Source organism: Ictidomys tridecemlineatus, chromosome 6, assembly GCF_052094955.1.
Source record: "Ictidomys tridecemlineatus isolate mIctTri1 chromosome 6, mIctTri1.hap1, whole genome shotgun sequence".
NCBI lineage: Eukaryota > Metazoa > Chordata > Mammalia > Rodentia > Sciuridae > Ictidomys > Ictidomys tridecemlineatus.
The window spans coordinates 63231328-63258557 of NC_135482.1; the positions used below are offsets into that span (position 1 = coordinate 63231328).

Below are 27230 nucleotides of genomic sequence, written 5' to 3' on the forward strand. Positions count from 1 at the left end.
GGGGAGGGCAATGTGGAGCATAGGAGGAGGGGGGACTGAAGATGCAGGGATTGGTTTGAAAGTCGGGAAGCCAGAGAGGAAATAAAATCAAGCAGGATTAGCAAAAAAACAGAATTTCTAGACTTATCTGATCTAGTACAAAGAGTTTACCTGGTTCATAATGGAGAATTTCCTCCCTATTCGAATGCCCCTCTTCTTCATACCATCTTCTGACTCTGACTTAAATACCTTCTCAGGATCCCCTTTCTCTTCTCCCTCAGAGAGTTCCTTTTGCTTCCTCTTCTTTCTCCTATTACGTCTTTCCTTGGCGCTCTTTGAACTGAGTTTAGAAATTTCGGATGAACTCCGAGGAGAGCCAACCCCATCTTCACCTTCTTCCTCAATGGCATCTTCTGAAACAGTGCCTGCAGAAGTGGCCATTGCGGCAGCCTAGAAAGGGAACACAGTGACAGATAGGTTCAGAAGCATTACTTAGGGTCACCTGAGCCAGCCAGTGTGTGGAGCAAATTTCCATTCCATAGCTAGAGAAGAGAGGTGGCCATGGCTGGGTCTAGCTGGCTCTGTTATCTAGGCAAATCTGTCATCTAGTACACAGCCTTAAGTGATCGGATCAGAACCCAATGGGGACAACTTTGGGTTTTATTCTTTTTTTGGCAGGGCGGGGGTACCAGGGACTGAACTCAGGGGTATTCAACTACTGAGCCAAATCCCCGCTCCTATCCCCAGCCCGATTTTGTAGAGACAGGGTCCCACTGAGTTGCTTAGTGCCTCACTGTTGCTGAGGCCGGCTTTGAACTAGTGATCCTCCTTTCTCAGCCTCCTGAGTCACTGGGATTGCTGGAGTGTGCCACTGTGCCTAGCATGTGTGTATATAAATTGTTAGGGTAACAGGTCACTTTCAAGTTTTACTTTTAATATTTGGCCTATTTCTCCTTTTTTTTTTTTTTTTTTGGTGTGGTGCTGGGGATTGAACCCAGGGTCTGGTCCATGAAAAGCAAGCACTCTACCAACTGAGGTATATCCCCGGCCCCTGTTTCTCCTTTTAAATTGGAAACAATACTCTATGACCATAGAGTATCTCTGAAGGGGATCTGAGGGTGCAGCTTTGTGGTAGAGATCATATTTAGTATATGGAGGACCCTGGGGTGAATCCCAAACATTAAAAAAAAAAAAAAGAGGCTATGCTTATATGAAGAACTATTTGAACTGTTCTGGTTACTTTTTTTTTTTTTCCCCCAGTCAACAAACGAGTTGAACACTGAAGAGATGAGATCTTCAACAAAAGATCATATTAACACATACTAATAGCTAGGCATGGTGATGCATGCTATAGTCTTAGGTACTTGGGAAGTTGAGGCAGGAGGACTGCTTGACCCCAGGAATTCAAGTCAGCCTGGATAATAGAGCGAGACCCCTGTCTCAAAAAAAAAAAAAAAAGAAAAAAATAGAAAAAGATCATATTAACATATCAACAAACGATTTGGCCATTAAGACAAAAAAGAATAATTGGATTAACCATCTGCAGTTGTTACTTGGGTTATTTTAATTAGATCAATGACCTCTATTTGATAATGTACTTAGGAAAGATCAATTGCAGTGGCAATCAGATGGAGCCTTAATCTCTGTGATTTGGCAGGAAGGTCTGCTTCAAAAAATTAATCACCTACCTGTGCCTCTTCCTGTTGCTTCTTAAGTTGCTCCAACATTGCTTTGAACTCAGCCTCTTTTTGTTCTGCCTCCTCCAATGTTGCCTGATTCTGCTCTTCATAAGCCATGGCCACCACAGCCAAGATCAAGTTCACCAGATAGAACGAGCCCACAAAGATGACCAAGACAAAGAAGATCATGTATGTTTTTCCAGCTGCTCGTAAGGTCTGCAAAGATAAAACCATTTTTTTGAGTCACTTGCATCAAATGAAGTAGGCTGAAAACACCTTGTGAGCCTGGTTCCTCTGTAGGGGCACCATCTGCAATTTGAATAGGACAGTCCTTTCTTGTGTGGTACTCTTTCTTACTGAAGAGAAACACATCTTCAGTGGCCAAATGGATTTCCTTATGCTTAACTCACACTAAGTGGCAGTAGTTCCTCCTATCCATTTTGTGTATGGGGGATCTTTCTCCATTCCCAAATACTTCCTATAAACTCCTTTCATATAACAATGCTTTATTCATTTGTTTAAGGAAAACACATCCTAAATTAAGAATTATATTTTACTTCATCAGTTAGTTCTAAAACAATATGACATGAAGAACTGGAGAGGTAAAGAGAAAAAGGGAAGAGGATTGATCCTAGACCTATTCCTTTCACTAACAGTGAGCAAATGAACATCAAAGAACAATTGGGTTTTAGGTTATGTAAATGAAACCCACTATTCCTGAGTTTTCATCTTCATCCTTTCAATCCCCAAAACTTAAAGGAACTTATTGTAATCATAAATGTTTCATGAGAAAGAGTCAAACCTGAGGGAACTGTCCAACAGAAAAATAAGAACTGATTTGGGGATTTGAACTAGATGCTTCCCTGAAAGAGGATCCTTCATGCATGAGGAGGGCATGTTTTTTATTCTTAAACAAACTGGCATTGAAAGGGTAAAGTTTCTAAGCTGCAAAGCCCGAGTTAAAATGTAAAGGACCAGGCATTGTAAACCTGCTTCTAAACTGCAAAGCCTGGGTTAAATTCCTGTAGCTGTTAGGACAATACCTGAACTGCCCAGTAAATATTCCTCCTGATCCTCTGGCTGTTTAATAACTAAGGGCTCTGAGTAGCCCGGCACGTAGGTATTCAGGCCCCAAAACCAATCAGTTTGAATGTGTACCCCGCTTAGAAGTGACCAATCACCCCTGCCCAGCCTGTTCCCGCCAATGAATGTACTAATCAAGTCTAAGAATTGTTGTTCAATTTTCCCGCGACTCATGATGATTTGTTCTGATGTATGTAAAGCCCCCCGCCCTCTCCAAAAAGTGTACTTAAGCATTGTTCAACCCCTGCTCTGGGCTGCTCTCCTTTCTTGAGTGGGCACGGAGCCCCAGCATGCTGGTTCAATAAATCCCCTTCTGCCAATTGCATGAGTGGTCTCTTGGTGGTCTCTTTCTCCGACGCTTTGCTGGACCCTTACAGCATCACCAAATGCCAGAGTCAAAAAGAAAACAATGTACTGTTGTGGAATTTCTAAGCCGAAAGACCCTTAGCATAAATCTACCCTACAACTAGCAAAATTAAACAATGTGTTTAGTCATCAATATGGCCTGATGGAATGAGACTGACCTTATCTCTACCATTACAACCTGTTTGAACAAGTCCAAGTATATTATAAATCTCAAAAATGCTGACATATTTAAACTCCAAAGCCCTTTTGGATAAAAATGTCATCTTACACAAACAGGTATTTAGAATTTCTTAAACAGAAGTCCTAAGCCCTGAAACCCAAAAGGAGATACACTGCAAGTGGTAAAACAATAGGAATTAAGTATAGACAGCAGATTCCCAAGCCAGGCAAAAGCTAACAGTGCTACAAGCTTCTACAACTATACATGACTAAGTATTTGAGAAACAGGGATGAGAACTGGGAGAATTCCCAGTTCTAAATATTATAAAGCAATGGACGATGGGCAATGCCATCCTCAGATCCTGTTTAATGTCTTCACTAAAGGTCACTCACACAGAATGTCCCCCAAGCCCACGCTGCCCCATGTAGACTCTACTGCCAAAGAAAAAGAAGTATTATTTACCAACTGATACAAGTTTTCCCAGTAGTCCTGGGTCATAAGGCGAAACAATGCCAAGAAGGCCCAGCTAAAAGTGTCAAAGCTTGTATAACCATAGTTAGGGTTCCTTCCTGCCTTCATACACTGGTATCCTTCTGGGCATTGCCTGAAGAAAGAAAGGGAAATTCAGGACTTTTCAACATAATTCCACAAGCCATAATCTTAAAGATATTAAATAACATAATTTTATTTACTCCATGGCCTTATAGGTAGGAAGTAACTATTTACAAAGCCAAGCCAACAAACTGGAAGAAGAAAAATAAAATGAGAGAGAGAACATAAGTAGCTAATCAATTTCAGAGCAGAGCCTACATCAGAATCACATAGTATGTCCCTTAAAAATGCAGATTTCTATGCTTACCCCAAAGCTAAGAGCTGAAAGCTTTGGAAATGGGATCTAGGAACCTGCACTTTTGAGATATGCCAGGTAACTTTTTTCTTTCCCCCAATATTGGTGATTGAACCAGGAAATGTCAGACAAGTGTTATCATTAAGTTACATCCCTAGCCCCGGGTAATTTTTTTTTTTTTTTTTTGTACCAGGGATAAAACCCAGGGACTCTCAATCACTGAGCTACATCCCCAGCCCTTTTTAATATTTTATATAGAGATAGGGTCTCACTAGTTCATTAGGGCCTCACTAAATTGCTGAAGCTAGCTTTGAACTCATAATTCTCCTGTCTCAGCCTCCCGAGCTGCTGAGATTACAGGCATGGGCTACTACACTCAGCTCCCAGGTAATCCTTATTCATGACAAAATATGAAAACCACTGTCCCAGATTCATATCAATCTGTAATTCAATAAAATTCAATTTAGCTATTCTCCCAAGTGACAAATGCCTATAAGTTCATTTTAGTTGTCTATGTTCTTTTAACACTTGCTGTGTTGACCTAAGTCATAATGGAGATTTTTGGTAACCTCAGTTATACTATTCTTCTGTTTTTGGATGCACCTGTTTTGTTTTCAATGAAATCTTTAATATCTACTTCAATATAAAAATTAAATGGATTTCTTGTTGTCATGGTCATATTAAAGCACCAAAGGGACCAATATACTCTGAATAATAACACTACTCCTGTACATTTGAATAGCTCTCTGTTTACAAAGCATTTTTCACGTATGTTATCCAATTGGCTCCTTATAGTAAACTCATGAGGAAGACAGAACATGACCTATTAAATCTATCTTATGTTTACTGAAATTAAGGCTCAGATAAGTTAAGTGGCTTGGCAAAGGTCTAAAGCTAAGAGAAGCAGGACTCAAATACTATGTTGTTATCTGTTCTTTCCCCCATGTCGGGTCTAGACCATTTCTGGGTCATCCTTGGATGCTAAACTATCACTAAGATGGTGTCCTTATTTTACATTGTATTAACTGTGTTAAGATAGAACAAGGGAAATCTATAAGAAGTGGTAAGCTACCTGGTGTTACAGATTTTCTCTTTATCCTTTAACATCGTTAATTTTTAATTTGAGACTACAGGTACATTCACCTTGTGATGAAATGTCATCTTTGGATGGACAAATATAAAACAGTAGGAAATCTGAGTTAACTAATAGGTAAGGTCTGATTGTAGGGTTTATTTTATGAGTTCAAAGAAAAGTGGAAACATTGCCCGTTTACATAAAACTAAAAATAGGCATATTATTTTAAGGAAGGAGAATAAAATTAGGTGAGCTACTTACCCAGCATCTGAACTGTTCCCACAGAGTAAAGGTTCCAGCATGCCAGGAACTGTGTAAAAATTTGCTAGAAAAATTTGAAGAGGCAGGAAATGAAAAGGCAAATTGAAGTGAATGAGAGAATAAGGTTATACTGTTCCTGGCTAGCCCCAACAGAAATAGCTATTGATTTTTAGCTCATATAAATCTTTTCCACCAGCAGTTGAAAGCTGATGAGAAGTCCTTCCCATTAATGATTTTCCTATAGATATCTACAAATTTAAAGTGCTCCCCTGAAGCCCTTCATATAATACTCTTCTTATCACATATATATTAGGTTTTGGTACCTGAATAAAAGGGGTCTAAAGTAATTTTCTGAGTTCTTCACCCTTTAGACAATTTTAATATTGTACTGTTATGGTTTAGATATTAGGTGTTCCCCAAAAGCTCATGTATGAGACAATGCAAGGTGGTTTATGAGAGGCTTACCCCAATCAGGAATTAATCTCCTGACAGGGGTTAACTAAGTGGTAACTGCAGGCTGGTAGGGTGTGGCCGGAGGAGGTGGGTCATTGGTACTGTGCCTTTGGGGTATACATTTGGTGAGTTGAGCTTAGTTTCTCTCAGATTCCTGATGTGACATCCTGGGCAGCTTTCCTCTGCCACACTCTTCCACCATGATGTCCTGCCTCACCTTGAGCCCCAAGGAATGAAGCCTGCCACTCATTCTCAGTCCCTATGGATTGAGACCTCTGAAACTGTGAACCCCTAAATAAATTTTTCCTCCTCTAAAATTGTTTGGCAGGTCTTTCAGTCATAGCAGTGAAAAAGCTGGCTAAAACATCTTATGACTTATTTTTATCAAGATATTCTAGAATTCCTCACTAGTTGGTCACTAGTTACCATGCCCTATTTTAAACTAGAAGGCAAGTATTCCTGGAATCTCCTTTGCAACATTTTCTAATGGTTACTTAACTGACTTCAAATGGTGTCTTGTAGATTGCCTGACTCCCTAGACTAGGTCAATTACTAATGTCTTACTAATTAATATTAAAAAAGCCTGAGTTCTAATGCATAGGCATATCCTGGACTAAATATTTAACTACCTCAGGCAACCTAGCAAAGGAAGGAAGAATTTGGACCAAGTTTCTAAGCCTGAATTTTAGAGCAAAAGTTTGTGGGTACATGTGAAGATTGTATAAAGTTTCATTGGGTTTCAAGGGGTAGAAGAGAGAAAAAGGGAGAGAGTGCTGGCATTTGAGTTTCTGAACACAATCTGGCCTTAGGGAAAGGAAATGACCTCCTGAGGCTGCTTCTGGTAACACTGTTACTTTCTGAGCCCAACTATTTTTTTAAGCCCAGTGGTGGCTCTGACTGCACAGATGGGTTTTTCCCCTTGTAGGGGAGGAGCCACCTACTTTTATTGTTGATATACTCTTCCCAATCAAAGCCTTTGGTGCCATTTTCAAGATAGCTCTCATTGAAGTTTATGGGCCACACGACACACTTGTTTCGCAGGTTCCCCATGAACAGCTGTAGTCCAATCAGGGCGAAAACACTCAGGCAGAACACAGTCAGGATCATCACATCTGACAGCTTCTTCACAGACTGAATGAGGGCGCCAACAATTGTCTTCAGGCCTGAAGAGACAGTGCACCCAGAACCAGAGTCACCTCAGAGCCCCTCCCTCCCAGCCTCCCCCTTAGCCTGAGCTTCTACTCCTCCCCACAGCATCCTTGAAATATGCCCAGTGTGTCTTTATACCACGAGAATAACGATGTCAACAAAATGAGGGTTTTTCAGAAGTTATAATTCTTAAAAAGCTAAAGAAAGCTTCTTCTACCAACATGTGGCTCCTTTTTTTCTGAACGTACTTTCCTGTCTTGGACAACTTTTTAGTTCTCCAAATGAGCCAGGTCTTCAGTGCTTCCCTCAGGCTGACTGCTTCCTTTCAGCCCTTGTCTTACCTGACTATCTCCTTTCCTTCAGGTCTCAGCACAGAAATCACTTCCCTCAGAATCCATCCTTCCTTCCCAGCTCTTCTCCCTCCCCCACCACTGTTACTATCTTAATAGCACCTTACACTTTCCTCTGTGGTGTTTATCACAGCTATAATGCATTTCTTATGTCTGTATCATTCACAGCCAAATCTATAGCGCCTGGTCCACAGTAAATATTTGTTTAAGAAACAAATGGAAAAATCAGGAATTAAGGAGGCTTCCAGGTTGGAAAGGAAACAACTGGGAAATTTAAAAGCCAATAAGAAGCAAAAATGTATAATAATATTTTCCCATCAGTTCTGGAAATGCCAACATAATGAAAAGGTTAATTATTAATTCTTTATTTATAATTTGCCTTTACATTTAAAAGTATATATCTTGTCTATATCACATTTATAACCTGCTTGCTACAATGCCCCCCCACTTTTCTCTGGCCTAGATTAAAAATAAAAACCATTTATAATCTATTTAATTTTAATTTTATTATAATCTATTTTAATTTTTAAGTGCAAGCCACTGGTTCGAATTTAAACCTAAAGAAGGTAGATTTTTTAATTGCACAGGGAAAGATCAGTGATGGAAGATGGAAAAACATGGTTATAGATTCATGCTGTTTGGATTCAAATGAGTCTACATGTGGCTCTTCTTGGAATTCCCAACATTGTGCTAACACAGGACATGGCCAACAGAGCACTGATACTTCTGGTGGCCACCGTACCAAGATGAGCAGGAACCAGATACTGAGCCCTAACACCCAGGCCTCAGGAAGGATCTTGTTTCTGATCTACTTCTGAAGGCAAGAATATCAGAGGGTCATTTAAAGTAATCCTAATCTTGGCTTTGAAGTATACAGTTGGGCAAATCATTGCTAATTTTAATCAAAGGTATGTTATTTACTTCTGTGACCTGAGCACCTAACCTCTTGGATCCTCAGTTTTTTTCATCTTTAAAATGAACATAATTAAGGTTGGGGGTGTAGTTCAGTAGTAGTGTTTACCTATCATGTACAAGGCTGGGTTTGATCCTTAGCACCACCAAAAATGAATATAAATAAATAAGTGAATCTTTATTTATTTATTTTTAAATTATAGCTGAATATCACAGGTCTACTGTGAAGATTAAGCATACTTCATATAACCCATTTAACAAAGCACCTGATGCACAGTAAGTAATTCAAATGTTATTATCGTAATAATTTTCTGAACCTCATCTACATAAAGAGATTTACAATACTAATGCCATTGAGTTGCTGTAAGGTTTAAATAAGATAATGAATATAAGAAATATCTAGTTCAGTGCTTGGCACACAGCTGGTATGCAGGACTCATTAGCTACTGTTACTATACAGACATTTCCTTCCTCAAAGGGACATGCTTGGAAATGACACAATCATATGATGGTGGCATGGACTTGGGTCATCTCTTGCTGTATCCTGTAGTATCCACCTACAATTTTCAAAGTTAAGCCCAACAGAATTCTCTGCATAGCCATATATGCTGTGTTTAGCCTGGGACCTGGCACAAAGCAGGTACTTAAGGAATTTTTATTAAAAGAGTAAATGAGAAATTTCTCTCTTCTTATACAATATCTTGAAAGGGATCTAAGGGGAATTAAAGAGAGAAGCATTAAGAATTAGACCACAGTTCTGCTATGGATGCAGAAGCCTAGGCTTTCTTATAGAGTATCTTTCTTGAAAACTGTGGCCACCAAAAAGAATAGGAAGGGCTTGCCTGGGCTCCTAATCCGATTCCTTTCCTCCTCACATGGCTGTGCAGAAAAAGCACCAGATGGGGAATCAGAAAGCAGGAATTCTGTCCTGGCTCAGTCATTATTTATGACCCACCATGTTTCAAAATCAACTTAAGATCACCTCTCCAAGCCTCATTTTCTCATCTATAGAAAACAGTGCTACATGGCAGTGGGCAGCGAAGGAGAAGCTGAAGAATCTTCTCTGGAAGTCTTTAAAAATCATGTAGGTCTTCTGTTTACAAAGTCAAAAAGTGATTTAAAAGGGGATATTTGGATGGGTTACTGAACAATGTTTTTAAGATTTTGTTTCTTGATTTCTTCAAAAGGAACTTATGCAGCTGCCTTGCCCTGAACAGTTAAATTACTTATCTGAACACTTTTAGTCTTTTTTATTGCTGTTTTAAGTTTTTTGTTTGTTTTGGTACAGTACTAAAGATTGAACCCAGGGCCTCAAGCATGTTAGGCAATGGTTCTTCCCCAGAGGTACATCTCCAGCCATCTATTGCTTTTTTGACTGAACTGAAAAATATGTGTGAGTTGACATTTGTATTAAAAATAAGTTTAAAACTATGAAATAACCAAAGCAATCCATTTGCTATAACACATAATTTTTTTTTTAAAAAGCACACAATTTTAGCAAGAGTCTGATATAATTTCCTGAGAATTCTTTGGAAAGCTCTAGGCCTACAAAACAAGAAATTCCAGGCCATAAGCAGCAACTATCCCCTGTTCCCTAAGGATGGGCTCTCAGCACCTTGTTTGTACCTTCTCTGAGTAGTTACAGATGACAGGGTTGACATCTGATCTAAATCCAGATCCTTTCCTACAGGGATCTGGAATAGGACAAGAGACAGTTGAGCAGTCTTCATATAATGGTAATATATAAATATATGAGAATGGTAATATATAAATACTCTGTCATTATACTAAGATGTGTCTGAGAAGTAAAGGAATTTAGTGCACAAATGCACAAAGAGAGGGAAAGAAGAAATAGACACATATATGAGAGAGAGAGGGGGGGGAATTACTTCCTGGAAACAGGCTTTTGGGCTCTGCATTCTTGTTTCTATTCTGTCTTCCTGAGGTTCAAGACCATTCCAGTCTTGGGATTCTTTAAAGCACTCCTATATGCTTTTACTTGCCCAGAGATACTCAGCGAATACATCAACCATGCATGACACTCCTCATTTCCTAGAGATGGACAAGAATGTTCATAAGCTGCTGGTTTAACATTTTTTATCCAGAAACCAGATGTCATTACTGAGGAGATCTAGAAACATAAGTTCAGAAAGCTAAAAAAACAAAAGAACCAAAAAAAAAAAACCAACAAAATAATTTCCCCAAGTGTTTTGAAGCCTGAAACTTAGCTTGTCTTCTTGGTGACAGTTCATGTAGCTATCAAGTAGTTTAAAGTGTAAACTTGTTAGAAATCCTATTCAGGTGCTTGTGTTTCACTGGGGCTCAGAGAAATGAATTTTAATTGAGCAAGAAAAATTACTACATAACATTAACCACATAAAAGTTTACTCTCCAAGATTCTTGTCCAGGTCCAGCACAAAATTAGAAGCACAGGGAAAAAAGATAATGGGCTCAATACTTGCGGATGAAGCAAACAAATGTAAATAGTCACTGAATTATATACTGGTCTCAGCCAAGACTCTTCTTTCTTCCATTAGGGTTGATAATTTAGTGTGACCACATCTGCAGAGACATCCATGTCAATTTATGAAGATGACACCATCCATACATTTCTTAAGCTCAAGCTCTATAGTCCTGCCAGCGGTGGCTGCCCAACACAATAATATATCCAAGCAAAAGCACTCCTGCCACCATCAACATGGATCAGCAAAGCAAGAAGTTGCTAGTAGAATTCCTGACCCCACACAAGCAAGAATGAAGAGTGCTGCTGTTCTGGCTGTGAAGCGAAGCTGTGTCTTGCTTTTTCTATTGGCTCACAATACCACATGCTAGAACAAGCAAGATACTGACTGAAAACCGATTATCCAAAACAGCAGAATGCTCCTTCCAACGACTCCTACACAACAGAGTGTGCAACAGAAGCCATGTGGGGGCAAATTGGACAGCAAGAACTCTTGGAAGAGGCTAACATTAACTAGCATTGGTATGTGTCTGAGCAGAAGTTAATACATTTACTACAGACCACAAACAGACAGCTGGATCTAATGTACAGAAAAGTTAGCTACCAGAGAGGAAGTCAGGTATTTCAGGAATTTTGGGAAACAGGTGAAGCCAGGTCACTGATACAGGATTCTACTCTACTCTATGTCCAAAGGCACCTCGGATTTTCCTGCAACCTTCCATAATGCCCAACAATCCCATGAACAAACAAAGAAAGCCAGCTTATGTGCTATGTCCAGAGAAATCAGCTATGTATGTTGGGATCAAAATCTTCCCTTGTTATCATGACCAGATTATAAATAACTAAATTCTCATTCCTCAGTAACTCAGGCTGAGAAATTTAAGTGGTTTGAAGTAATGTGAGTTAATTCCCTCACAAAATTAATACTAGAATAAGCCTCAGTAGCAGTCACAAACAGTTCTCAGAGAAGGTGAAAGACCAGCTTCCCAGTTCCCAGAGCCTGGCTGGGACCAGGAATAAAAGAGAACCTCATCAATTTTCCTGTTGCAAATGCAATCTTCATAACAACAGTTCTTGAAGGTTTTTCACATCAACATAAAAATAGATAAATAAAGGTACTGTGTCCATCTACAACTAAAACATATATATATATGTTTATGTATATATGTATATATACATACATATATGTATGTATGGATGTAATTTGGGAGCGATTTGGGGCCTATAGATTTACTTATAAGACCAGATTCACATCACAAAGTATGATCCAAGCTAAACTGGCCCTCAAGGGTGGGTCAGTGGGATCTTGTGACTCTTCAGTGCTTTTCCACTTAGGAACACTATTAAATTTTAGTTATCTTTCCTAGGAAGCAATGTGGAAGGAGAAATATGAAACCATCAGGATGAATAACTGGAATATTTTAAAAGAAAAAATGATCTGGGTGTTATGGTACATGCCTGTAATCCCAGCTACTTGGGAGGCTGAGACAAGAGATCACAAGTTCAAGGCTAACTTTAGCAACTTAGCAAGACCCTGTCTCAAAATAAAAAAATAAAAAGGATGAGGAATGAAGCTCAGCACTAAAGTACCTTGGGTTCAATCCCCAGTACTAAAAGAGAAAAAGAAAGAGTCTGAATATAGTTTTGAACCACTTTTTGTATTCCCCTTTATTATGTAGCAGAAATTGCCACATTTACTGAACACACATTTAAACAAAGTACTTTCTTTGTGAATACTGGGATGGGAAGAAGAAGGGCTCATCATTTCCCCTGCTTCCTACCTGATACCACTGGATATAAGTAAAAGTAACAGAAACAAGAGCAGAGATGCAAAATATCCAAGAGAAAAGTAATTAAGAAACTACAACCCTAAGAGAGAGAGATGCTATAAAATCAGCACTGGTGAGCAGCAGGTAACTAGTGCTTTGGGGGAGCCATTTAAATGACTGAAATGAAAAGGAACTGACAAGTGTGGCTCTCCCAACTGGTTCTGTTTAGGTTATTAAGTGTTACCCTCCAAGAGAAGCCTGAGAATCCTCCACTGGGAATCTTACCCTATCTTAAGGTATGTTAGTCCTGAGGCATATGACCAAAGCATGCAGATGATAAAACTTCTGACAAAGTATAAGTTCATAAATACAAACTGAAAACAAAGTTTTAAGACATAAACTTTTAGGTAGAATATTTTGACGTCAAATTGAACCTGGAAAATTCCAGGCCAAAGCAAATTTGGAAAGGGTCTACTCTATCATTGACCTTTTAAGCATCCAGTGTGCTCACCCTGTTCTCTAAGCTGTTAACTCTGGGAAAAAAAAAAAAAAAAAGAAGAAACCATGAGAAATTTTTATCCAGGTCTTGAGCTGGTAAATAAAAGGGCTCAGAAAGTGGGGTTTAGGCTTTTCTAAGCTGCACAAAGTCTCTTAAAGTAAAACATTTCTTATACAAAACACCAAACCTAACTGATGTACTTTACTCTCTAATATTCTGGAGTCTTGGCAGCCCTGTTACATTCAAAATATCTACTAGATAACTCAGAGGAAGGTCAGTGTTGGCCCAGGTGAGATAGGGTGAGTGCTCTAGGAAAGGAAAAGTTCTCATGAAGGGAGCTGAGACTTGAACATCCTGCAGACTCTGTGTCAACTCTATGGTCACTCTCACTTCCATTCTGTTTTTGGCAGATCTGGCAAAGCCTAATCTAACTAGGAACAGGAGAAGGCAAGAAAAGCAGCAGTTCCACTGAAGTACCCACAAGAAAATTTGGGCAGGCAAATTTTGGTTTGTACTAAGGGGCACAGTGTCCTAGTTCTACAACAGTGGAATCAAAATGACTTAGATTTTCAAACATGAGATAGGCTCAGATCCACTGACTCACACTGGTGCCTGGCCTTGGAAGGAGACCTGTGTAACTGGAAGTTAGGGAAAGGACAACAGCACTCTGAGGAAGACAGAATGATAGAAAAGTTCAGAATTTTACACGGGATGAGAAAAGCCTCTCCGTAAGGGAGACGTCAACTCCTGGATTTCTCTTACTAACTCTAAAAGGTAGAATGGGGAGCAAAAGGATTGGAACTAAAAGTCACACTTTAATTCAAAAGCCCAATATACCTTTTACTGACAGTGATCTATTATTAGCTTTACTATCCTTAAAGTTATTCTCCATCCCAGTTAGCTTCCCAAAGCCAGCTCAACTGGGGATGCTTCTAGAAATAGGAACCTGGGAATCTATTTCAAACTGTGAGGCTGATGTCTAAATCTTGACACAAACCCTTTCTTTGGGCTTAGGTTTCTTTATGATAATAGTAGTAATGTAGTTACTACTACAACCATTTATGGAGCACTGCTATGGGCCAGGCACTGTATTATAGTCAACTGTATGTTTATGTATTTATATGTATTACTACGGTATTAAGTAACATGATCAAGAGTTACCTTGCAGAAATGCCCTGGTCAAAAGGTAACCATAGAGCAGAGACAAAGACAGAAGCAATGAGCTAGACTAGAGATAGCATCTGCTGCCCCAGTTAGTGAACAGAATGCAGCTTTCCAATTTAATTCTAGAAGAGAAGTTTTGGGATCACAAGAACATAAAGAGACAGATGCCTTGCAGAGTACGCTGGGGGAAATGAACAGAAAACAGAGGATCATATTTTAAAGGGGCCAGAGGAAGAGAGAGACCAAAGGAAAAATGAAAGTAAATGTGGCACTCCATCTCCCTCATAAGAGGGAGGCACTCCATCTCCCTCATAAGGCCTGCCTAAGGAATGTTCCTTGAGGTTCCTGGTAAATCACATTCTAAGTCTGCCCTCTCCAGGATTCTACCTTTATTCTTCCCCCTCTTGCTATCTGATAATGTTGAAACAGGGAAAAGAGAAATATTTCTGAGGCAGCCACAGGGGATGAGGCACGTGATCAGAATGGATTGTCCCTGTTCTCTGTACTCCTATTTCTACAAAACTACTGTGGAAAGATAGGAAAGGTAGCAGAATACAACAATTACTAATTGGGCATTATGTAAAATTGTAGATGTGTAACCGACGTGATTCTGCAATCTGCATTTGGGGTAAAATTGGGAGTTCATAACCCACTTCAATCTAATGTATGAAATATGATGTGTCAAGAGCTTTGTAATGTTGTGAACTACCAATAAAAAAAATAAAAAATTAAAAAAAAAAAACTACTGTGGAAAGCCTGGTCTCTGGGGAATCTTCTTTTAAAATCCTAAATACAACTAAAATCCAAAGAGCAACCACATTGTCTTAAGCTCTGGCAAGTTACTGCTAGTCTATCTTAGGCTCACAAGACTAACAAAGTACTAAACCAAGTACTTTTCCTTCCAATTTTAAGGCTAGTCTTTAGGAAGAGAAGTACTAGCCAGTTGCAATGATTTAAATTAAATTAAGGGATCTTAATCTGGGGTCCACAGATGGGCTTCGGGGGGGGGGAATCTGTCAACTTTCATCTGATTCTCAAAAGGATCCAAAACCTTCAAAAGGTTAAGAACCACTGGGCTAACTCAACCAGGACCAAAAAGAAAAAGGCAAAAATTTTAAAGAGATTGTCAACCAACTACCTCTCAAACCACCCTCAGGATTTCTTTTCCCTTCAAGTTTCTATACTTTTATTTGCCCATATCTTTAGTTGTATCTTATCTTACCTTTGAATTTTTTTAAAAATAGCACCTGTATAAGCTGTCATTGGGATTTAGGTTTGAGAATGATCCCTGAATATATGTATAGTAGATGCTACTGGTTCTCATTCTAGTGAAACAGACAGCAGTAGAACAGGATAAATGATGATTATTAAAGTTCAGTTCACTAACTCCAAGGCTCTTAAGTTTTTCTACAATTCTGGACTAGTTAACTGTGTAGGTCTCATCTGCGATTAAATAATTCCATTAGTACAGTAATAATAAAACATAATTCTTTGAATAACATTCCATCAGCAAACCATGCTATAGGAAGCCTAGAAATCACAAGCAATGGAATGATGGCACATGTTAAAATTACTGTAATTCCATGAGGCTGGGATTCAAATGATTTATATACAAAGAGACAGCTAGCTCTACGATGATTGTTTTCAGATATTGTAAGATCCAAGGGTTTCTTAAGCACGTGCTTTTTCAAAAGCATGGATGAAATGGGGGCTGCATGCCTGCAAGCACAGTCAAAAAAACCTGCCTAGGGACCAAAAGGCCATTCCAGAGAATGTCTCTCAGGAAAAGCATGCAGAATGCAGAGCATATCAACCGTGCTCACACCAGTTTAGAATGTGGTGAACAAAATGAATGAAGGGAAAAAAGAGATGCAGCAAGGTCAGTCTTGTGCACATTTTCTCACCTGGAATTACAGAGATAGTTTTCAAAGCTCGGAGAACCCTGAATGTTCTCAGCGCTGAGACATTGCCCAGGTCCACAAACTCTGTCACATATCTGTAGTAAGGGAGGTCACACACAGACACAAATGACAAACACAGACACAAACACAAACACCAAAGGAAAAAACAAAACCACAACAAAACAAAAAGTACAATACGTCACGTCAGGGCCCTAACCCAACACCTAACACCAACCCCAGGCCATCTTACCTGGAATTACCGAAATAGTTTTCAAAGCCCTCAGTACCCTGAAAGTGCGCAGAGCTGAAACATTGCCTAGGTTTACAAACTCTGTTATATACCTGCAGAATCAAACCAAAGTTAACTTGTAATGGTACCACTGGGTGAGGGTTTGAGAATGGGGGAAAGAAAGGGTCTTATATACAAGGTATGATTTCATTTTTTCCCTGAAAAAGAAAAATTTCAAAATATAAACATTTAAGTAACATGTCTTAAAAAAAAAATGGGCAAGGAGAATTCAAAAGTGTAACTGAAAGAATCACTCTAAGTTTCTAGGATTTACTCTCTTAATCAGCAGTGATGTGCAGATCCCAATCAGAATCATTTTACTGTTAGGTCAATTACATTTTTAGTAAAAAGGAAAGCCAGGAAGTAGCAGAGACAATTTCTTAAGAAAAGGAAACAAACTTCTGCAGCAGGAGCCCCACAAAAACAAATCTACATTAATGTAGCTCCCTAGTTAATGATAGCAAAAATGCCTAAATGGCTGTATATATGACTTATGCAAGAGTGGTATGCGTATGTTTCCAGTCATGTACACAGTTGAAATTGTTTCCTGTGACAGACAAAAACAGGGCTCAGGAAAATCCAGATCATGAACAAATACTGAGTTGAGAGCCCATTCTATCACCAGCTCTGTGCCTACAAAGACACTAAGATTTTAAATTATACCAATGTGTATTTCATAATGCTGGAGAGCTAGAAATTTCATTATATAACGGAAAGTCCAAGTTCCACTTTCAAATATTCAATGCATAACTCTCACTCACATTTTACAGGGGAAATACATCTTTCTATGCAATGCTCAGACCCATACATGTGCAACACACTCTTTCTCATACATCTGTGCACACACATAAAACCTAGGCACCATGCCCCATCACATCCCCAAAACACAAAGCACTTTCACACGCTGAAAATAAAAATACTAAAGCCTGCTATAACTTTTCTATCATCAAGTGAGTTTCCCAAGAGACATTTTATTGCTAAAGCAACACAAGTTACCAGGAGCTCCTAGCATACTTATGTGGAGTTCTACAGTCTCCAGTGACAGTTCAAAATTCTGGTTAGTAACTTCAGGAAGTGCCAATTTGGATACCGGGGCTCATGATTTGACTCTAAAGTGTGCTCTGAAGTCTGCAACACCTGGACAGCCTCATTAAATCACATGTGATAAGACGTGCCCAGAAAACACATTTTCACCTCTAAAAGATTCTGAATCTTCACAGAGGCCTCCTAGTGACAGGTGTGACAATCATGGTCAATATCATAAAAAGGAATAAAATATAAAAATAAAATATGAGTATCCATGGGTAATATATCCTACTTTCCCTCCCAGCTGTAAAGACTCTGCTCACCTTCTCCACATAAACTCACTGTGGCTGCTGTTGCCTGAAAAACAAAAGGTCCTCACAAGCAAGAACCATAAGCACAAGTTCCCATGTGTACTCATTGATTCCCCTTACCCCTGAGTCCACAAGCTCTCACTTGCAAACACCGTCATGCAAACATCCAGGAGAATCCTCTGCCACACACGTGATCACACCCACAACACCAATAAAGTAATCAGAGAACTTACGCCATCATGATGACACTGAAATCTAACCAGTTCCATGGGTCCCGTAAAAAGGTAAAGCCATCTATGCAGAAACCTCTTGCAATGATTTTCACTAGTGATTCAAATGTATAAATCCCTGTGAACGTGTACCTGTCAAAGAAATGGAGAACTTAAGGTAACTTCTGAACATACACAAACTTCAAATGAACCTTTCAAGATCACACCTGCCTGAAGTATGGCTTTGCAGAAGGGCAGAAAGGGCATTGCCAAAGTGGTAGGACAGAATGAGGAGGAGAAAGGAGCACTCTGAATGAAACTCACTGAAATGCCCACACCTAGAACTCTGGAATGCTGGGGGTCATATGTCTTTTTTTTCTTTTCTTTTTTTTTGGTACCAGGAATTAAACTCAGGGGCACTTGACCACTGAGCCACAACCCCAGCCCCATTTTTTTTTTTTTAAGAGACAGGGTCTTACTGAGTTGCTTAGCACCTCACTTTTGCCGAGTCTGGTTTTGAACTCTCCATCCTCCTGCCTCAGCCTCCCAGGCTGCTGGGACTACAGGCATGCACCACCTTGCCCAGCTTGAGTGATATTTCAAGGAAATAATAATGTACTGCCATCTAGTACATCATCATTTTGGGAGCAGGTGAGGAGTCCCTCAGAGCTACTTTTAACCTGGGAGGAGTCAAAAGAGAAAGAGAGTACCATCAGGAATTAAAGACACAATACAGTGACAGAGCCATGGGCAAACACTGGCTAGCACAAGAAGGGCAGACGTGGGAGCAGACTTTGCTCTTTTTAAGAGTTGACTTCTAGAACTATTTCCTAAATTCCTCACCCTTCTCCAAGAAATACTGTCAATAACTATTCTTCTTTTCCTTGATGGATAAACTGACAAAACACAAGATTCAATGACTTAAAAATCTTTAAAGCAAACAAGGAGACAAATAAATGGGCTACTTACTCCACATTCTTCGACCAGTCTGGAGGGTTACTAAAAGTCATGAATACACAGTTGGTCAAAATAGTGCACATAATGATCATGCTAAATACTGTAGAGAATAGTCAAGGGGGAATACACAAAATCTGGCTTTTTAAAAGAAATTTTTCTCAGGGAACAAACACATTTTGCATTGGATATCATAAGAGCTCAATCAATAGACAGAACAGAGACAAATCACAGAAGAGAAAAAGGCAAGTTGATAATGAAAATTGGCTACCATCACCAACAAAGAAAGCCACTGTGTATATCCCCACCAGAGAACTGTGGGTGGATGGTTCTTCTTTCCACAGGGTTGTTACTGTTCTACATCTTTTGGATAAAATATTTTCTCCTCTTACCACTTTCACTTCAACTATAGAATAATCCTCTAACTACCTTAACTTTGTGTACAGAAATTATCAGTCTACTATACTTAAAAATCATCAGGTGAAAAAATAAATCTTTACTACTCAGTATTCACTTATTATTAATTACCTTACATAAGTAATTATTTGAAAATCTACATATAATTAATGGTCCAGCCCCCTAGTCCTTCCAGAGGGCTGAACTGTCTTAGGATCAAGGTGCCAGCCAGTGTGCACTGCATATGCCCAACATGGAAATGCAATTGTGGCATATTAGGTACAGATTTCAAGGATATCTGTACTCCCATACTCCTGGGGCAAATCTAATCGATTGTTCTGAGAGTGCCCAGGAAAGTTTATGAATAGCAAACCATTTTGCTGCTGTTTCAGTTTCATCCACATCTTTCTTAGCTCTTTTTGTTCTCATTGAGGAAAATTCAACTGTTTCAGGTCAACATGAGATTCTCAAACTCAAACTGTCAGTTTAACAAGCATGCTCTAACTCATTTGCTAACCCATTCTCTTTTCTTAATGACATTCCCCATCTTTATTCTCCAAGTGGAGTTTTAAAAAGAGAAAGCTACTTCTTCTAGTTGGATTTTATTTTAGAGTACAATAACATACCCTTTGGAACCAGAAGAGAGTATAATAACATACTTTTTGGAACCAGAAGAGAAAAAAGCACTCCACCTCTGATCTAACAGAAAGGGAAAAAGTCCACTGTAAATTATTTATTTCCCATAAATCTTCTGATTTGTGAACTATGTTGCCTGTAAACCATGGATTTCAGAACCAGTTTGCTAAATTCCTGCAATGTGGCAGGGGCTTACTAAACTCATTGGCTAAGTTCATCTGCTAATTTCTTCATCCTCTTTGGAGGATACAATACTCTTTGACACATGATTAAAGTGCTGTTAAATTAAATACCAAGCATGCAAGTTTAAAGTCACTATGTAGGGTTGCTAAACCCATCACATAATTTTTTCAAGTGTCATATGGTTTTCTATATAACAGGATGTAAAAGCCAAGTCACTTGAATAAATCAACATTTTTTTTTTTTTTACTTAAGGAGAGTAAGAATCCCAGAAAATATTCATATCTATCCTGCAATCTGCATCTAAACCTCTGTAACGAGGAGGCTATTTCATCTGAGAATTATCATGGATACTTTCTAAACTAGCTGCTGAAGAAAAAAAAATATATATATATTCAAGGAATATCTCTAAAGCATTCATTCAACTATTTGTAACTTCAGAGTCAGCTTTCAAAAAAATTCTCATCTTGAATCTTAATATGTTAACAAGCTAAATAGTCTCCCGTAGGATGAAATTAAAAAGTCAAGATTTCAATTAAAGGGTTTGTCCCTCATGACACCACCAAAATTCCAGACTCCAGTGATATCATCCCAAGAAAAAAAAAAAATTGCTAATCTTCAGCTTGCGGTTAAGACCACACTCTTTTTTTTTTTTTTTTTTTTTTTTTTTTTTTTTTTTTTTTAAAGAGAGAGTGAGAGAGGAGGGAGGGAGAGAGAGAGAGAGAGAGAGAGAGAGAGAGAGAGAGAATTTTTAATATTTATTTTTTAGTTCTCGGCAGACACAACATCTTTGTTGGTATGTGGTGCTGAGGATCGAACCCGGGCCGCATGCATGCCAGGCGAGCGCGCTACCACTTGAGCCACATCCCCAGCCCCAAGACCACACTCTTAAACCTCTGACTGGTGGGACAGCCAACTCTACTATTGGCAAAAACAAAACCAAACCCTTAATATATAAATCAGTTGTCAAGCATCAGGACATACACAATCAGGCAGTTGCTGCATTCACTCCACATTCGTAGAAAAAGGATATGAATGTATCAAAATTTTAATAGCTATTCTTCTTATCAGGTTAAAAGGACTTAAAATGTACAAGGCAGGCGTGGCACTAAATCTGAAGAGAGTTTTTCCTCTGTTTAATACTACAAAGGTCTGTGGAGAAAGAAAAAGAGAGAAATGATTAAATCATGAGAATTAATCACCATACAAAACAACATTTTTCTAGTTATGGAATAAATAAACTCAAAGGTATTTACAATTTTTACATTTCTATTTGCTTTTGAAGGCAAGAAACCTTAAGACTATCTTTTTCCCCTCACCTCCCTTTTCCTGCCCTATCCCAGATTATTACAAATAGTTGGCATAATCTTGGCAGTTTTACAAAATATACTTGTCTCTTTTAGAAATAAGATTTTTGAACTATACCTAAGCTTCCCATGCCAGATCTGGATAAGATACTGAAGTTCATTAATTTAGGATTCATTCACTCAACTAATGATGACTGAACACTACTACTCGTCAGACGATACTGTCGGTACTTGGGAGTTATCAGTGAACAATGCAGTCCTGATCTGGAGAGAGTATTTTCCAATGGGGAGGACAGACAATAAATAAAACATAATGAATAAATAAATTATTTAGACTGTGATCAATAGAAGGTGATTGGTGCTATGGAAAAAAGAGGAAGACCAGGGAAAAGACAAGAATTCGAGGCAGAGGATGGATAGATGGAGAGGTGACTGTTTTAAAGAAGGTGGTCAGGGTAAGCCTACTGGGAAGAGAGTTGAGCAAAGACTGGAAGAAAGTAAGAAGAGCTCTTCATTCAATCACTATATCAATATTTATCTACCACGTCTGCTCTATCTGGCTTTTAAGAGCTTCCATTTTAGACCTTGCCAAAATTGTTCAAATGTATCCCCAGCATGAATCCTCCCATGTAGCCAAACTAGTCCATGTCCCCAGAACAGGTTACAATGACGCATGAATTCTGGCCTTCGTTCACTCTGCTCATCCTACCCTGAATGCTTTGTCTTGCGAATTCATTTTAATTCAATTATTTTTGAGCATCCATTCTGTGCCAAGCATTGTGCTAAGCTCCAGGGACACAAATTTGAACAGAATTGTACTTTTAGGGAAGATATATAAGTGAACTAGTAATTATGATGCAGGGTAAGTACAAAATTCAAAATAAAATATGTATATTGTATAAGAAGCTACAGGAGGGAGACCCCCACCCCTCCTTGGATGGGGGGGTTAAAAAGGACTATGAACAGGAAAGGGTTTACAAAGAGAGGTAAATCATATTTGGAAGGAGTTTTAAGGACAAATAGGAATTAAGAAAAATTGGGCAGGAAAGGGAACAGCATAACATGTACAAAGAAGCACAACAGTGTTAACTGTGGGCTGCTTTCAAGGAGTGGACAAGTAATTTTGTGTTGATGAGAATAAAACTGGGCAGGGGAACAGTAGCTCGTGATGCTGGAGAAACAGGGTCTATTAGACTGGCAGTCTCTAAGGAGATCAGATCAGAAATAAATACAGAGAGCAATGGCCAAAGGCAAGTCATTTTAAGTAGTTTTTGTTGTTTTAATTTAGAGCAATGCATGCTTACAATTAAAAACAAACAACCAAACAAAAAGGCAGGGCCTGATGGTATAGGTCTGTTATCCCAGCTACTCAAGAGGCTGAGGCAGGAGGATTGCAAATTTGAGGCCAGCCACATCAGTTTAGGCCCTGTCTCATAATAGAAAGAGGGATGGGGATGTAGCTCAGTGGAACAACACCCCTGGACTTAATTCCCAGTTCTGGGGGAGAGGGGGATGAATGACTAATATCATCCTTTTACTGAAGGATAACTTTGCAGCTACCTTTTTTTATGGCGGGGGGGGGGGAGTAATATACTTTCAGAAATGTTCTGTATAAATATAAACATACAGATAAGGTATATCCTTAAAAAGTCTCTCCCTCAAATGAGATTATACAATAATTAATCGTTTCTACCTTACATTAAAAAAAAATAAATGAACGCAAAGAAAAGCCCAGGACCAGATGGTTTCACTAATGAATTCTACCAATGTTTAAAGAATTAATACAAACTCTTCCAAAGAACAGAAGAGAAGGAAACATTTCGGCAAATCAGATATTCACATCACAAAAAAACTCTAGACTGATATCCTTCATGAATATGGACACAAAAAAGACTCAACAAAAATACCAGCAACCAAATCCAGCATTTAAAAGGGATTATGCACCATGACCAAGGGGAATTTATCCAAGAAATGAAAGATGGTTTAGCATATGAAAACCAACCAATGAAATAAATTTTAAAAATAAAGAAAAACCACATAACTATCACATAAGTGCAGACATTTAGCAAAATCCAACATCCTTTTATGATAAAAACACTCAAAAAACTAGAAATAAAAGCTTCCTTAACCTGATTAAGACTATTTATGAAACAAATCACAACTAACAGGGCTGGGATGTGGCTGAAGTGGTAGCGCGATCTCCTAGCATGCGTGCGGCCCAGGTTCGATCCTCAGCACCACATACAAACAAAGATGTTGTGTCCACCGATAACTAAAAAATAAATATTAAAATTCTCTCTCTCACTCTCTCAAAAAAAAAAGAATCACAACTAACATACCTTTTTTTTACCCCTATCCTTACAACTAGGCTTTAAGTTCTTTGAAGGCAGGAATCAATCTTAACACTTCCTCCCACAGTTCTAATATAATGTTTAGTTCATGTGTTCCAAATAAACTGTTGGTAGATTTTTCTTTAAGTTCCTTTTCTCTTCTATTTGTACCTTTCTTAGTCTGCCAATCACACTAATATCTTCGCAATGGGAAAGCTATATATATTCTGGAAACATCTACTGAATCATCCCATGTTCAATATTGCAGTGTAATAATGCACTTCCTGTACTAGTGTCCTGGTTCTGGAAGGATAGACTGATCCTAAAAGCGAAAAGAAATAGTAGATCTAAAGTTACCATGAAACAGATCTAAGGTACAGCTCTGACTTCCTTTTTGTTTGTTTGTTTGTTTTCCAAAAGAAACAAATAGGGCAGGACTTTCCTCAAACCCCCTCTCTGAAGTACTTGTAGCCCTCTGTGTTTCTATAGCAACCTTCTCTGTAAAAATGCCAGTCTTTCAAATAACTTCCTTATTCAACCTCATAATATTTCTGTGAAGTATGGGTGAAGGAGAGATTATTAGCACTCTGCATCTTACAAAAGCCCAGGAGGGGAAACCACCTATAAAGCTCAGGTAGCAAAGAGCAGTATATTATGTGGAGCTCAGAGCCTCTTTCAGCTTCTACTGTGCCAGACTGGGAGGCAATTTCATGGCTATATGGCAGAGAATGAAGCTGGAATGGGGGATGGATTCTCTGTGAATGGGAAATTTGAGTCCCTGGGATATATTACATAAAGTAGCAAAGCAACAGTGGAAGAACCACTGTCCCATGCCCCTACAAACCACCAGGCCAGGTCTTCACTAAATTGCCTACTGCTGTAGAAAATAAATAATAGCATTTTTAAAAGTGTCATGTTCTGTATCTACTACCTCTTGTCTCTTAATTTTATCACAATGGATCTAGCGGTACCATGGGGGGTATTTCCTATCACAAAATCAGTGCCTGGCATACAGCAAGCACTCAATCAATGTTTGTTTATTGGTTAATAAACAAATGTTTATGTTGTCCGAGATAATGGAAAAGTGGAAGAGAAAAAAGAAAAAAACGACATCAGGAAATTAAAACTATTATTCTCTGGATGAAGATAAACTAGGAGGCAGCTAGGATTCTGAATTAATAGAACAATGAATTGACAAGTGGGAGACTGAGGGAAACTAGGTAACTTTAGTGAATTAAATAACTATGGTTTTGTAAGTAGAAAGGCATTATTAGGGACATTTTACGAAGAATAAATTTCCGTAATTTGGTACTGAATGCTACACATAGAACAAAAATCACTTATCATTTCTCCTTTCTAAATATTTATATTCTATATCTTCATCATGTATTTAGAAAACCAGATATTTTCTCTAGTCAAAAAGAAACAAGCAGGTCTGGGGATGTGGCTCAAGCGGTAACAAGCTCGCCTGTTATGGGGGGGGGGGCGGCGGCCGGGTTCAATCCCATGTTGTGTCCACTGAAAACTGAAAAATGAATTAAAAAAAAAAAGAAACAAGCACATAGTCCACATTAAACCCCCTGAAATGAAAGCAAATCTTCCACACATGAAGTAGCAAGTTGCACTACAATAAAATATTAATACTGGTATTGGCAGTGCATATGTGACGGAGAGAACACACCCAATGTTGGTTAGTTTTAATTGTCAATGCACAGGTAGCAAATGTTGTAGGCTTCGTAGGCCACATGGTTTTGTAGTAAAAACTCAACTCTGCCACTGTGGTACACAAGTAGTCACAGACAATGTATAAAAAACAAGAGTGGCTATGTTCCAACAGAACTTCATGAACACAGAAATTTCATACAATTTTCACATGTCCAACTGTTGAAGAATATGAAAACCATACTGAACTTATGGGTCACATAAAAATAGATGACAGAGTTGACTTGGCCCATGGAATACACAAATACCAGTTTCTGACTAAGGTGAGACCAGCTGCATAAGAATAATCTGAGTAGATTCATATATCCCACCTGCAGAGGTTCTGGTTAAATGTGTCTGCAGAAGAATCAAAGAATCTGTGTCCACCAGGTTTTGGGAACCACCAGATCATCTCTCAGCTCATGTCTATTTTCGCCTACCTTTACATAGCTGTATGGCCTAGGCGAGCCATCACACCTCTCTGGATCTCATTTTCCTCATCTATAAAATGAGAGAAAGGGCTGGCTGAGGGGTGTGCTCAGGTTTTTCCAGGTCTGATACCTGTGATTCTCTGATTTGGAAATTTCACAGCATAGATGAAGTGCAGCAAAGCAGTAAACCATACTTTTGAAGAGAAAGCTTATTATTATTTATTCTTTCACATTACTTCTTGGTAGAGCTCTCCTAAGTTAGTTATTTTGCTCTCTCAAGTTACAATCCGTCAAGTCCAGGTGCAACAGTGCTTGATACTATCCTGACAACCATACTTGTGTCAGCAGGGGGCAGCAGGGAGCAGTCTCAGGGCAGTACTGTATGCATCAAATATTGCTTCTCTCTCCACTGCCTCTCCAGGGAACAGTGAATATGGGAGAGAGAATGAACAGTACAATTGGTGATGCACTGACCATACATATAATTGATTTTTAAAGCTATTTGCATGGGTGATTAAACCTCTGTCATCACTGTTTAACTGCTGGTGAGATCCAGAAAAAAAGTTTCATCCCTTGTTCAACTCTGTGCTCCAACACAAAAGCTTTTGAAGCCCAGAGTAGGAAGGACAACAAACTTTATACTTTTATGAGAATACGTTTTAAGCAACAATCACTTTGTGCCTATAAAGTCCTATAGTATTTCACCTAATCTGTCTTAAGTTAGATCTTTGTAAGTAAATGAGTAAAAGGGAAATTGAAATTGGACTGTGATTTACTGCCCAAGGGGAAATATCAGTTTATAACAACAGTCAGTCAATGAATTAGCGTACAAGGCCCATTAAGAGCTGTGGAACGGCTCTTAGCAAATTATGGCATGGAGTATTAATAAATGTGTCATGCTGGCATAAAATGAGCCTCTGAAAAGCACAGGCTTTTCATTTCTAATTAGCATTGTGGGGCCCAGAACATGTGATGAGGGAGCATTGCCACTGCTGCTAACTCAGGGTGAGATGTCTTCTTTTTGGGGAAGACATCTAATTAGGAAAAGGGACATTGCACACATTCATATACAAACCAAACAGATTCCAGCACACTGCATACATAATAAAACAGACAGTTATCACAGTACTGCTGTGCTGCCACTTATCACATGTCCTGACTCCCATCCCAAGACGAATGATTTTTTTAGCCATACAAAAAGTACACATTAAAACAACAAAGGGTATATAAATCTAAAAGGATGTTAGAGTATATCACAGAACAGAAAGCTTCTTAGGGAAATGTTTATGACCCAGCTCCTCGTTTGCTGTGGGACACATGACCCAGGAGAATGACTCTCCACTCAGCCAAGT

At 38.8% G+C, this 27230-nt stretch overlaps 1 protein-coding gene across 10 annotated transcripts in view; it reads right to left on the reverse strand.

Annotated features, from left to right (window-relative positions):
- Scn8a (sodium voltage-gated channel alpha subunit 8) overlaps positions 1-27230 on the reverse strand; it is a 177238-nt gene that overhangs the window by 79485 nt on the left and 70523 nt on the right. For 6 of the 10 annotated variants that reach the window (XM_078014665.1, XM_078014672.1, XM_078014670.1 and 3 more), the window contains exons 3-11: positions 21142-21261; positions 18913-19001; positions 17968-18096; positions 16112-16203; positions 6845-7066; positions 5451-5514; positions 3730-3871; positions 1668-1874; positions 151-429 (exon numbers count right to left, since the gene is read on the reverse strand). In XM_078014665.1, the coding sequence (XP_077870791.1) occupies positions 151-429; positions 1668-1874; positions 3730-3871; positions 5451-5514; positions 6845-7066; positions 16112-16203; positions 17968-18096; positions 18913-19001; positions 21142-21261 (1344 nt within the window). Of the gene's footprint in view, positions 1-150; positions 430-1667; positions 1875-3729; positions 3872-5450; positions 5515-6844; positions 7067-9940; positions 10026-16111; positions 16204-16358; positions 16451-17967; positions 18097-18912; positions 19002-21141; positions 21262-27230 lie in introns of those variants that run through there. The other 4 variants (XM_078014671.1, XM_078014668.1, XM_078014666.1 and 1 more) reach the window with 2 other exon arrangements.